The sequence below is a fragment of the Thunnus maccoyii genome, chromosome 4 (genome assembly GCF_910596095.1).
Source record: "Thunnus maccoyii chromosome 4, fThuMac1.1, whole genome shotgun sequence".
Lineage (NCBI taxonomy): Eukaryota > Metazoa > Chordata > Actinopteri > Scombriformes > Scombridae > Thunnus > Thunnus maccoyii.
The window spans coordinates 18,623,515-18,636,148 of NC_056536.1; the positions used below are offsets into that span (position 1 = coordinate 18,623,515).

General features: G+C 40.9%; 1 protein-coding gene across 3 annotated transcripts in view; it reads left to right on the top strand.

Moving 5' to 3' along the window:
• Window positions 1-12,634, top strand: part of camkvl (CaM kinase-like vesicle-associated, like) — a 41,562-nt gene that overhangs the window by 25,340 nt on the left and 3,588 nt on the right. For 2 of the 3 annotated variants that reach the window (XM_042408606.1, XM_042408607.1), the window contains exons 3-11: window positions 6,350-6,458; window positions 7,746-7,877; window positions 8,225-8,299; window positions 9,170-9,308; window positions 10,251-10,371; window positions 11,012-11,087; window positions 11,273-11,409; window positions 11,727-11,805; window positions 11,901-11,988. In XM_042408606.1, the coding sequence (XP_042264540.1) occupies window positions 6,350-6,458; window positions 7,746-7,877; window positions 8,225-8,299; window positions 9,170-9,308; window positions 10,251-10,371; window positions 11,012-11,087; window positions 11,273-11,409; window positions 11,727-11,805; window positions 11,901-11,988 (956 nt within the window). The remainder of the gene's footprint in view (window positions 1-6,349; window positions 6,459-7,745; window positions 7,878-8,224; window positions 8,300-9,169; window positions 9,309-10,250; window positions 10,372-11,011; window positions 11,088-11,272; window positions 11,410-11,726; window positions 11,806-11,900; window positions 11,989-12,634) is intronic. The other variant, XM_042408608.1, reaches the window with a different exon arrangement.

The window sequence follows — 12,634 nt, forward strand, 5'->3', positions numbered from 1 at the left end:
TTTAATAAGCACACTTATGCTGATAATTGGCCCTTCGTCTGCTTCTCCTCTCCATCTTCCTCAGTTCTTCTCTTCAGTGTGTTCTGTCTTGTCCTCACAACTCTGTTATTTGCCCCACTTTGACGTCACAGCATCCTGATAAAGCCTGGGACCAACCTCGGGCTGCTGTGTGCTCCGCTCAATATCGAACACACACACGTCAACTCAGGGAATGAGCTCAGTAGGAATCAGTGGAATGATTTCTGGTTAATGCCATTATATTCGTACAGGAAATAGCTTTTGCGGGCCATAATGATATTAATGGCAAAATAAAAGTGCTTTCAGCTGTGTCTAGAATATTCATTGTGTTATGATTTCCTAATTACACCCAGTGCAATTCTTACATAAGGTTGTGAGTCTAATGAAATTTCTTCTGAAGAATTTTTAACCCTAAGCTCTACAGTTGCTGGATAAAAAGTCGATTTTGACCATGTTTTTTCTACGTGCTTAGTCGAGTAAATCATGAGAGGTCTTAGGGGTTGATCAATAAGGAACAGGCTGCAACTGCCATCTCTGGTTATACACAGATGAAGAGACACACACTCTTTGCACACAAGAAATACAAATGATTATGAAGGTGAAAGCAAAAATCATTATTGCTAATCTTATTAAATGTGGGAAACCTAATGGCAGTGGTGGGATTCATCAGTCCAATGAGAGCTTTTGGGACACAGAAAATGTCCTTCCAGTATACTGTGGGTATGTTCAGCATGCGATAATGTCTCTTAAATGTATTCATTTAATTTACTTGCTCATACAGACACACACACACACACACACGCACAGGGGCTAGTGCAGTAGGATTAGCGGTTGTAAAGTGCAGGAATGGCAAACATGTCCACACTCTTCCTCGTTGTTATTCCCATTAGTGTAACAGTTAGAACATCAGGGGTTGCCACATCAGTCGTAACCCCTGATGTTCTTCTCTCCTGCCTCAGTGAGGGATTGCCATGATTAAACCTTTAGGACTGGAGCTCTACTAAAACAGGGATGGGCAAGGGGAAAACGATGAGATGAAAGCCACGCAGAGGCAGGGAGAGGTGCGGGAGCGGGAATGAAAATAGAAAGGGAAGAAAGCATGGAAGGCAGGGAAAGACAAAGAGGCTTTTAAGTGAGACGATCCCGCTGTTTGGTTGAAGGGATAAACATGTTATTCCTGTAGAATCACACACCTGTGTCCATGCTGCCGTGATATAAGCAGAGTGACATGTCAGACACTAATGAGGGATAGATATATTCAGCGTGCTTCTCTGTCACGTAAGGACAGCCATAGTGAAGTGCACTGAGCTGTATGATGTGCGTGCTTACGTATGAACCTACAAGCATGCTCCTAGTGGAGGTCAGATGTGTGTACATGTGTGCGTACGCATGTGTTTGTGTGTAACTCAGGTGGTTAGTGCTCACATAAAGTCTGACATGTGAGGCCTGGCATCTCTTGTTCACACAGGCGGAAAGTAAGGTCAGCCACAGACCCTCTGCTGCTCCAACTCCTCTCCTGAGGCAAACATTGACATACTTATAAATACATTTTATAAACACACACTCACACACAGCTTGTTGCTGTTTATCTTATCATACCATAGATCTCATGTCACCTCTTAACAGAGCCGATGCGACATCATTTAATCACATCGGGATTTGTGCTGATAATGGCATTGTTGTTGATATTTAAGCATCGCTGCACTGCATCTGTCTGACAGTGACAAGGACACACCGGCACATCGAACCACTTGACTGACAACTCAGAGAGAATCTGCAAAAGCATTTTCGCACTGCAGTCGGTGAAATATTTCCATAACATACCGTACATTCACAGTTATTATCGCTTTCTGTAATGGAGGCAGATCAAAAGCCAGACTTGTCACGGCTGCTTGTTATACAGAACATAGCCTTACTGTAAAAGACTGCTTTTCTTCACTAAGTTTATTGTATTTAGAGATGAGCTGCAAAATGCACCATTAGTCCTAGCAGATAAGGGAGGAAGGTTTCTTTCCTTTTTTTATTTCCAGAGTCGGACTGATGGACTCAATAGGATAGGATGGTTAAAGAGATGAGTGCCAGTAAATAGCAGATTTTCTTAGAATAACCTTGACGCTGAGAACCTCTGAAACACTTCCCCTCTGAGCTGATAAAAAGATACTGTATTCCATTCGATTCATTTTTGAGCTTTGCCGAAGCCTCAATTCAACACTTGTGAACAAGCACACAGACACACTCAGATACAGAGACGTGCACAAGCAATTTGATTTAAGGTGGTGAAGATAAAGCGTGATGTCTTGAATAGCTTGGTGTGCCTTCACACCTGAGTCTGTGTGTGCCTGTGTGTGTTAATGGGTGTATATTTTAAAGACATAATCATAATCATGAATGTGCACCACACAATGCGATTGTCAATAATTCTTTATTGCTTTGCAGCATTCCTACATCCCCATTCAGAGGGATGTAGAGATAAAATAGTTCCCATTTTAGTTGTGTTTCATTGTATCACAGGGACCAGCCGACACTCAATAGCAGCGTGCGTACAATTCGATTTTTGAGCATCCAGACAGTTGCTTAATGTGTCCTAGAATGATCAAATGAGAGCCATCATAAAGGGACATGACGATGACACAACAGGTACTTGCACACTCAGAACGTCTGACTAATGTTGTAAACATTGCAGTCCCTCATTGCCTTTAATTTTAAATGAGATGACAAAATGCAAAAAAGCTCCTTTGGTCTTGCTCTTCAAGAATCTAAGCACATAAACCCTTTATCATTAAATGAATGCCAGATTTATGCTGAGTAACATAAACATGACTTCTTTTTGATCTCCGTATTCAAATTCGAAATCCATAATGGACCTTCTCGAAATAAGATGATACATCTCAAGGGATTTATCCTGAAATAATACATTTGACACATTTACTGGTAGGAGATACACTCTGTGATCAGATTTGTCGGGACATACCTGTCTGGTTCACAATGCAAATGCTGTCTGACTTCATCATTTCAGAAAATAATATATTTGCATTCACATTACAGTTTCACTACAGCAACAATGAGGTGAAACCACTTAGCAAACATAACGCTGGATGCTCAATCATCTTTGATTTTAAATATACAAATGAATAACAGGGATGACTACAGAGTTTCTTTTAATGTGTTTTAATGTGTGTGATCATTTCTGCCATTGAGATGTCAAAACACCCAGATCACAGTGCCCAATTTCATAAATTCAAAGCAACACCTGCTTCTGGGAAATCACTGCTGGTATCCCTAAGGGTGGCTGAATTGTTGCATTGTACTTCAATGCTTTTGTTTCATCTCAGGTATTGTGCTACCTGCTTCGATCTAGCAGATATTCAGGATGCATGCTCGGAATTTGTTTTACAGAGAGGTTGCAATGTCAGAGTGCCTTCAAGTGCTTTCTGACTTTGGGGACAGCCCTTCGTTCCCTCATAAACATGAGTCACACACCACATTATCACACATAACCTTTTAACACATACACACACGCTTTTACCTGGGCAAACATTCGCAAGCACATAGATGTGGAGCTGTGAGGTTGAGAGGTACTCAATCTGCCTCTGCACTTTTGTGTTTTACAGTTTGTACTGTTCTTTTGTACACTATTTTCTCTATCCACCTTTTCACTTAGTCACAGTGTACCTTTTCTCCTTTTTGCCTTTCCGTTCCCATCGTTTCTCACCTCTTTCCTCGTCTTCCATCTTTACCACCCCTCCCTGCTCGTCTCCTTTCTTCACATATCCTCCCATATCGCCTCCTACTCTCCGTCAACTTCAAGGTTCATACTGACTCAGTATTCTGCAGGTATGGTGTTATGTTATGGCATCTGAGTTTCTAGCTGGAGAAACAATCACCACTAGCACATGAGAAAAAAGGACAAACATACAGTATACCTAAAACAAAGGACAGATCAGACCAGACTTACATGCACCAAGAAAATACCTGCATCTAAAATGCAAGCCAAGCCTCCAGGGAATTAATATTTGACATTGAAAAGAGAAGAGCACCACTAAAAGTTTCGACTAAAGTTAAACCATTACCGACTGGAGAAACAGGAGGAAAAGTCTGCAAAAAAAAAAAAAAAAATGCCAGTATGAAGACTTAAAGATATAGTAGCTTCAGCAAATCTTTAAATTTGTTCCCAAGTCAGTGAGGATGTTTTGAAAATCAGCTGCAGACAGTGTTGAGCTTTGAAACACCAGCAGCAGAGATGTGGGAATTTGAGGGCAGCGTAACAGAATTATGTATCTTTAAAGTCAGAGAGAATATAGTGGCCAACAGAGAGAGAGTTTTAGAGCAGATCAAAAACAAGAAAAAGTGCTCAAAATCTACCATCTAAAATCGTTATTGGCAGTCATAACTGCTAAACCTTATTGACAAATGACGTTCAGTGGGGACACTCTGTTCCCACAGTGATGAATGTGCTCCATTCACATCAAGCAAGCATCACCTTCACCGTCCTGGACCTTGTCATGGGAATTTTGTTGTGCTTACATAATCTTCTGGCAAAACTAGGCCTTTTCAATCCACCACTAAATTCCCCTCGGTCTCACTGGGGCATTACACTCACACATGGATGCACATATGGACACACACGTACACACACCATTCTACACAAACTTGTATCTGCACATGTGACATATCCGCATCAACCTTTTGCACTTGCTCAGACCAACCCATTTATACATGCACACATACACACAGAGTGTATCCCAGTGCTCTGGATTAGGGATACAGATTAGAGATTAGGGCCAGCACTGGGATTACACAGTACTCTCCAGCCCCGCCTCCACCATAGATCAGAAGCACCTCTGGCCCTATCATCTGCAGCAGTGATACAGCAGCTACACACACATACGTAAACACACACTTCGAGAGAGAGAGAAAGTATGCGAGTGAGGATTTCACATCAGTGATATTCGTTCCTTAATCCTAAATTAGCAAAATGTCATTATCTCTGAGGATTTTCATTTTCTTTCTCTTCTTAGTCCTCACATTATATTGTCTTATTATCTCTAAGCTCTTTTCTTTCTCTGTCCCTCTCCCTCACTTATACATACAACACAATCCTGAAGTCACAGCATTACTGGCTGAATCTAGCATCACTCACACTAATCAAGTATCCCATTCCCTCCTATCACATAATTTCCCAACTTGGTCAATTCCATGGTGTGTTCCTGAGCCCCAGAGAGACAGAAGATAAACTGAAGGTACAAATCCACACTAAAGGAAAGTCAAAGAGAAACAATAGAAGTGAATTATCCAACAGGACTGGGTTAAATCGGCTATTTAGGAGCGGAGAAGGACCTTGAGAATATATGGCTGAAGCTTCCAGGGAATCTGTCTCCTACAGTAGATGGAGTGTTAAAGGATGTGGGTGAGGATTGCCTGAGGACTGGTGAGATGGTATATCGATTGCTGATTCACTATCTAGATCCTTGATTTTCTACCTGGGCGTTTGGGACCTCCTGTGGGGTCACACACTATTTTAGGGTGGACATGATAAGATCATTTAAGAAAAAAAGAATGTGATTGTGAAATATATATATATATATATACACACATATATACAGTCACACACATGTAATCATTGCAATGGATGCTGCTTTTCCCTGTCAAGTGCATTTTCAGGGAGAGTTACTATGAAGTGAAAAGAGAAATTAAAAACCATTCTTAGGGACATTCACAGCGAGTTTAAAAGGTCATGAACTACTGAGCTACATCAAATCCAAACTCACACACACACACACACACAATTGCGCGCACACAGACTACAAACAAAAATCTAATTTTCTCGTCATTAAAACCAAGTGCTATCAGTGTTACCCGGGTCTCTAGTGATTGCTGAAGAAGCCAGCTGCTTTAGGGACACAGGGACACTGCCCTTTTTAAATAAAGTTTAACTTGAACTTGACAGACGTTGCACAGAATCTACAGACTTTAGCAGAGTGGAGAGAAGCTTAGTGGGTAGCTTAGTATCTGTTGACAAGGCTGGCACGCAACCAGGCTGCCAGAAGCGTTAGTATCCAGATCCGCTCAGAAATTGACTTGTCTGTGGTTCTCCAGTGTACTGTATATTTTAAAGGCTAATAGTAATGGCACTCCCTCGGTGTCTTTGACTTCGGCTAAGGGAGGCTTTCAAAATGTTTCATCAGTACCTCTGTTCTAATTTAACATGCTTGTCCATGCTTGTCTGCAATCCCTTTATCTGTCTGTTACCTAAAGGTGTCATCAAAATGACTCGTGCTTTACTTTCCCCCTTTGTAGTGCAATGATTGAAATTTCTGTGTCTTTATTTGTTAGGTGAATGCCGTCATGCCATTTGGGTGCCTTGCCCTGCGAGATGGGCGGATTTATGATAGCATGTCTGATGTCACAGACAAATATGAGATTGGACAGGTCCTCCGAGCGTAAGTACCATAAAGCCTTATGATGGGTTCTCTGTTGGCTCTTTTTACTCCTCTCCCATGTAGAATTTATGGGCACATTCCAATATTCCCAAATGGTCTTTATTCCCTTCACAAATTATTTCAAAATTGAATTGGATCACTGCAGATTTGGTTTGGCACATCACACGGGTTTCACTGAGGGAATGACAGAAGGTAATAGCATGAGGCTAGTGTGTAACAGACTTAAGAGACACATTTTGTAAAATGATGCCAACCAATTGTCTGTATATTTTTGATCACAACAGTTCATGAAACACATTGTTGGAAGTCTTTAATTTATTCACTTGAAATATTCTGTGTCTTTAAAAAAATCCTTTAGACATATTTTCAAAGAGCTGTGAAAATCACTCTGCTGCTTGACTGGCTGAATGGTGTCTGTTTTCTACTCCTGAACACCTCTTCTTGACACATTGAAAGCACATACACAGACACACACACACACACACACACACACACACACACACACACACACACACACACACACACACACACACACACATACCAATCAGTGTGAGAGGCCATATGGCAACATCAGCATCTGGCCTCAGAGATTTCTGCTCATCTTTTATATAACACACACACACACACACATCAACTCAAAATTAAGTGCACACACTGTATATGCGCAATTCTTGATTTTATGAGGACAGAAGGTTAAAGGTAGCAAGGCCATGGTAAAGAAAAAATATGTTCATTATTCTGTATTTCATTTTCTACTCTAGTGTGCCTTAAACCAATTTACTACCAATATGTTAATGTAATGATTTACAGTAGAAAAAGAATGAAAAATAAAGCAAGAGCGCCAATGAATTTTCTCAGATAGTATTTATTGGGCCTGAAAGATTTAATGTGAAAAGTTGTAGTTTAATTTTGCATTACACAGCTTGTAAAAATCTATTTGGGTCAAGTACTGTAAACCCGTAAGACTCAAACCCAGACGATGCCCAGCTGTTGGCAGCAAAAGACCCATTTCTGCATTTTTATTTATGGCCCTTTTATTCTTATTCCAACGACTCGCCATCCAATTAAATTCTTTCACTGTTTTTGACCAAAACAGCCAATATACTGTCCCTCCCCAATGTGAATATTAAGCCATTTGTTTCTTGGACCATACTCTCATATGTGATCAACGATGTCCATATAAATTTTTCTGTGCTTTCATTCTTACAGTAACACTTCAGCCACATGTCTTTCTTCTGACATTTACCTTTTTTGCCTTCTGCGTCTGTTCTCTGTCTTCTTGCGTAGGAAGGAGTTCTGCGAGCTGTGCCTGGCTAAAGACAGACAAACAGACAAGGTGTTTGTCTGCAAGAAATTCCTCAAGAAAGACGGCAGGAAAGTCCGCAAGGCTGCCAAGAACGAAATCATGATCCTGAAATTGTACGCAGTCAGTCTGTGGACAGATGGATGTATGATTGAGGAATGGAGAGCGGCAGAGAGAGGGAGAATAAGAGAATGCTTTGTTATTTTTAAATTTCTGTTCATATTCGCACTCACACAATTCATGCAATAACCCTGGCTGCTGTGATAATGTGAGCACAGGTGTTTGTAACTTCTGCTTTGCTCTGTTTTTGAAGTATCTACCCAGCTAAAGAGATTCACACCCACTCAATCTTGTTTGTATATAAGTCTATTCAAATTACAGAGAATGGTTAGCACCTTTCAATGCATGCAAGACCTTTCACTGTTGCAAGGTTACAGTCTGTGACTCATTTTTGCTGTTTCAGGGTCAACCACCCAAACATCCTTCAGCTGATCGACACATTCGAGACCCGGAAAGAATACTTCATCATCCAGGAACTGTGAGTGTGTGTTTTTACTGTTTCACTATTTATCTTTCTTGTGCAAGCATTCCTGTGTGTGTCTTAATTGTGCGTGTGTGTCTTCATGTACCTTAACACACACAAATCCATCAACTCAAGGGTAGGGGTTCAGTCTATCCTCTTATTACTGTGTGCTCTGTTGCTCTCCTTAGCCACAGAGGAAGATTTTAGATTTGATGAGATATTTGCTCTTGGTAACACTCATCATTACTCAGTGCTCCTGAAGCAATACCTTGCCATAAGAGAGCCTCTACAGAGAGCTTGGGATCGACAGAGTCCTTGTCTCTTGTGACTAGTACCTTTTTCAACATTTGCAGCTTTATTTCTAAGCAATAACATTTATTGAAGCTGCGTCTACAACGTATTTCCAAGCTGTTACTGCAATACAGAGAGGCAGACTACGATCAAAGTTATTGCAGTCATCTGTGTGTGTATGTGTGTTGGTGTCTGTTCATAGCTCACACTTTTGCCCAAGCAATAGTCCTCCCGCTGGAGGCGATACTCGATGATCACACAAATCATTTATATTCTCTCCAAAGTTAACCAAGTCTTTATAGAGTAATGACCAATACTCTAATTTTTAATTGCTCTGCAGCACTAGCTTGTGGCTAGTTGAAGCAGATTGCCTTACTCATAGACATAAAAACAAGAGTGCGGGGCTTTTGATAACTGTGTTACGGAAAGCTTAAAGTGATTTGCTGTGTTGCAACATGTGGTTAACAGAGGCACCAACTTGTATTTATTTTTATAAGTATATTTGCTCATGTGTGTACCGATGTTTTTGTGTGTGTGTGTGTGTGTGTGTGTGTGTGTGTGTGTGTGTGTGTGTGTGTGTGTGAATGCATGTAGTGCTACAGGAGGAGATGTATTCGATTGGATTCTGGACCAGGGGAATTACACAGAGAGAGACGCCTCCAATGTCATCAGACAAGTCCTTGAGGCTGTAGCGTACTTACACTCCCTCAACATAGTTCACAGGAACCTGAAGGTACACATTATGGTGTGTGTGGCAGGGTGTGTGTGGTAAGTGCCATTACTATAAAAAGAAATAAAAAGGATGGTGACTTACATTCTAAAAATACAGGAAGAAATATAACAAATAGATTTAAAGAGTGAGTGGCCCTCTTCGCCGTCACGCCCCGGAAAGCAATTTTCTGCATTTAGTCAACAGAATCTCTGAGGAGACACATAAAAGCATTGCACTGCCATCTCAGTTAATGACTCAACATTTGATAGAATTTTTAGCAAGAGAGCAAACACTGTCTTTATGGCTCAATGCTATCTCTAGTGATACACACACACACACACACACACACACACACACACACACACACGCACACAAATTCATATCTTTAGCCCTCATTATCAACCGATTAGGGTGGTATAACAGCGTCTCTTGGGCTTCAGACTCCCTCTACTGGTAGAAGCAGGGATCTTCTTTCAATCTGGACTCTTTCATCCTGTAAATCTATGAAACTGAATGAAAACTACATTTTCAGATCAGTGCAGAAGTACAAAAAATTCATAAACAGGAGCCCAGATGCTTCCTTCACTCAGATAGGTGTGTTTCTCATCATTGTCAGCGACAGATCCACACTGGCAGACAGCAGTCATTTGATGTTTTCAATCCTCAGCATTGTGGCTAGATTGAATCCAACAACTTCATCAAAGTCAAAGCTAGTGATGTTATGCTCAAAGCAGACTATTTGACACAGTTTGTCACACATGTTTCAAGGCCTTGTTTCACCATGCCAAAAATCATGTGACCACCCTAAATGAGGCCTGATTACATCACACTTGTTTCAGAGATACAGGGTGTGCTTCTCAATCTGCCACAGTATTTAATGAACTTTCCATTATTTACCGCCTGAATAGGAGTGTAGGGCTGTACTTGTATGAGAACACTTATTCTGCCCCTCATTTTGTTTAGCTGGAAAACCTGATGTACTACACAGAAAACAATCACAACAAAGTAGTTCTGCGAGATTTCTACCTGTCCAGGTTTGAGAATGGACCCATCACAGAGCCTTGTGGAACACCAGAATACCTGGGTAGGATACTCTCTATTTACCAGTATTTGTGGTTCTGTTTTTATATATAACTTAATTCCTTTATATTTTTTCTGTCTCTCATCTGTGTCTCATCTTATTTTTTTGCTTTACCTTCTGTTGTTTATATGGGCCTGCAGGCATGCTTTAACTTTTTGAGTTCTGTCTTCAACATGCTTTTGAAGATGATAATCTGTCAGAGATAAACTGCCACAGTGAAAAACAATCATTAAACCCAATAAAACACACACACACACACAGAATTGAAAGCATCTAACTCTTGCCCGCTTCCCCCTCTTCTCTTTTCATCTCCTCTGTACCGTCTCGCTCCTTTCCCTCTCAAAGGTTTATGTGAGGGCAACTCGGAGTTCAGAGCTGTGCTTTGGCCTGGTTCTCTGTGGTGAAAGGCCAGGACAGTTATTCATAACACTGAGCCGAGTAATTAGACACATAAATAAGGAAAGGGAACAGAGGCCCTGACAGGAAAAAGAATGAGGAAAATTGAGTGTGCAAAGGGGAGCTCTTGCCTGTGCAGGGTAGAATTATGAATGTGGTGGGATGGTTTATAAATGAAAACCCAGGCCATTTGAATCTCTCCTCCTTTCACTGTCTCTCCCTGTCTTCTCTCTTTGCTGTCTCTCAGCGCCGGAAGTGGTGGCTCGTCACCGATATGGTCGTCCTGTGGACTGCTGGGCTGTGGGTGTCATTATGTTCATACTGTGAGTCTCCGTCACTAATTACAAAAGCTATAGCTGATCTTCCACAACAATACAAATTGAGCTGCAAATACATTTTCAACTTAATTATTGTTTTGTTTCACAACCAGGAGTTTTGGGGGGGAGGGTTTTTTCATGGTTTTAAAACAATTTCCCTTTCTGCTTTATGTATATTTCCCTTTTTGCAGCTTATCAGGTAACCCTCCTTTTTATGATGAGACAGAGGAGGAGAACACAGATCTACATAATCGCATCATCTTCTGTCGCATTGTTGCTGGCGAATTTGAGTTTGATTCTCCATACTGGGATGACATTTCACCTGCAGGTACATAGCTCCACCACACGATGGCAATAAATACCCAATTCCAATTGAATTTTCAGAGGACGTGCTGGTACCAGAGTTAGAAAAAAGCCTACTGTATGTTTGCCTGAATTTAAAGTAGATAAAAGTAAGATCTTAAATAGCTCAAAATTACCATCATATATCTTACTTTTCACAAACAAATTGTCAATCAATATCCATGAAAATGTACATTGTCTGTTTTAAAAAAAAAAAAGAAAGGAAAAGACTACCTTTTGCTATTTTCTTATGATGTCCCTTAAATTGACCTTTTGACTTTTTTGTTGCTTTTTCTCTTTCAGCTAAGGAGCTCGTCTGTCGACTCATGGAGGTGGACCAGATGCTGAGAATCACAGCGCAAGATGCACTTTGGCATGAATGGTAATTGTGTGCACATATTCGCACACTTCTAACTTCAGCACACACCTACAGGGCTTGCACTCACTTAATGACTTACGGTCTGTCACCTGTGTCAGGATTGCAGGGAATGGTGCATCAGAGAAGAACCTGAAGGATGGTGTGTGTGCCCAGTTTGAGAAGAACTTTGCAAAGGCCAAATGGCGGGTATGAATTCTCTCTCACTCTTGCTTTCTTTGTGTAGCAGTAAATGAAGTTGCTGATGATAACGGCGAGTAAGCAGCAGGGGTAAAGGAGGAGAGACAGGAGGAAGACTAAGGCCAACAATAAAGATGACCGCAGTAAAAATGACACCAGGATAATTGGTTTATTTGTAACAATGATGGCACATAATGTGCTTTTAGTTCAGCATACAACCCTGCAGAGATATGTTTTGAATTTGCATTATATGTTGATTATCATAAGAATGTCATTATGATGTAAATGCTGGAGACCAAGTGGGAAGAAATCGAGATGGTAGTGCTGACCTAACAGCATAAGTAACAGCTATAACCCTCTTCTCTCTTTCCACATATGATTCCCAGGAGTTGAAGGTATTGTAGCTCATTGTGAGGGAGAGTGGAAGGACAGAGCATTGGCAGAATCTCACATTCAGTCTGGCATGATTCAATAACAAAACATCTTTTTTTTATGGCTGAACGTCCTTTTGAATTAAAAAGAGGTACTTACAGGTAAAATAGTCAATAATAATCGACCATTTGGGAAACTCTTCAAGTTAAACCTCAGTCAGCCTTGAGATGTATTGATCATGTTTTGACTGGTGAAGCTCTCGTCACATGCTCTGTTCCTGCCC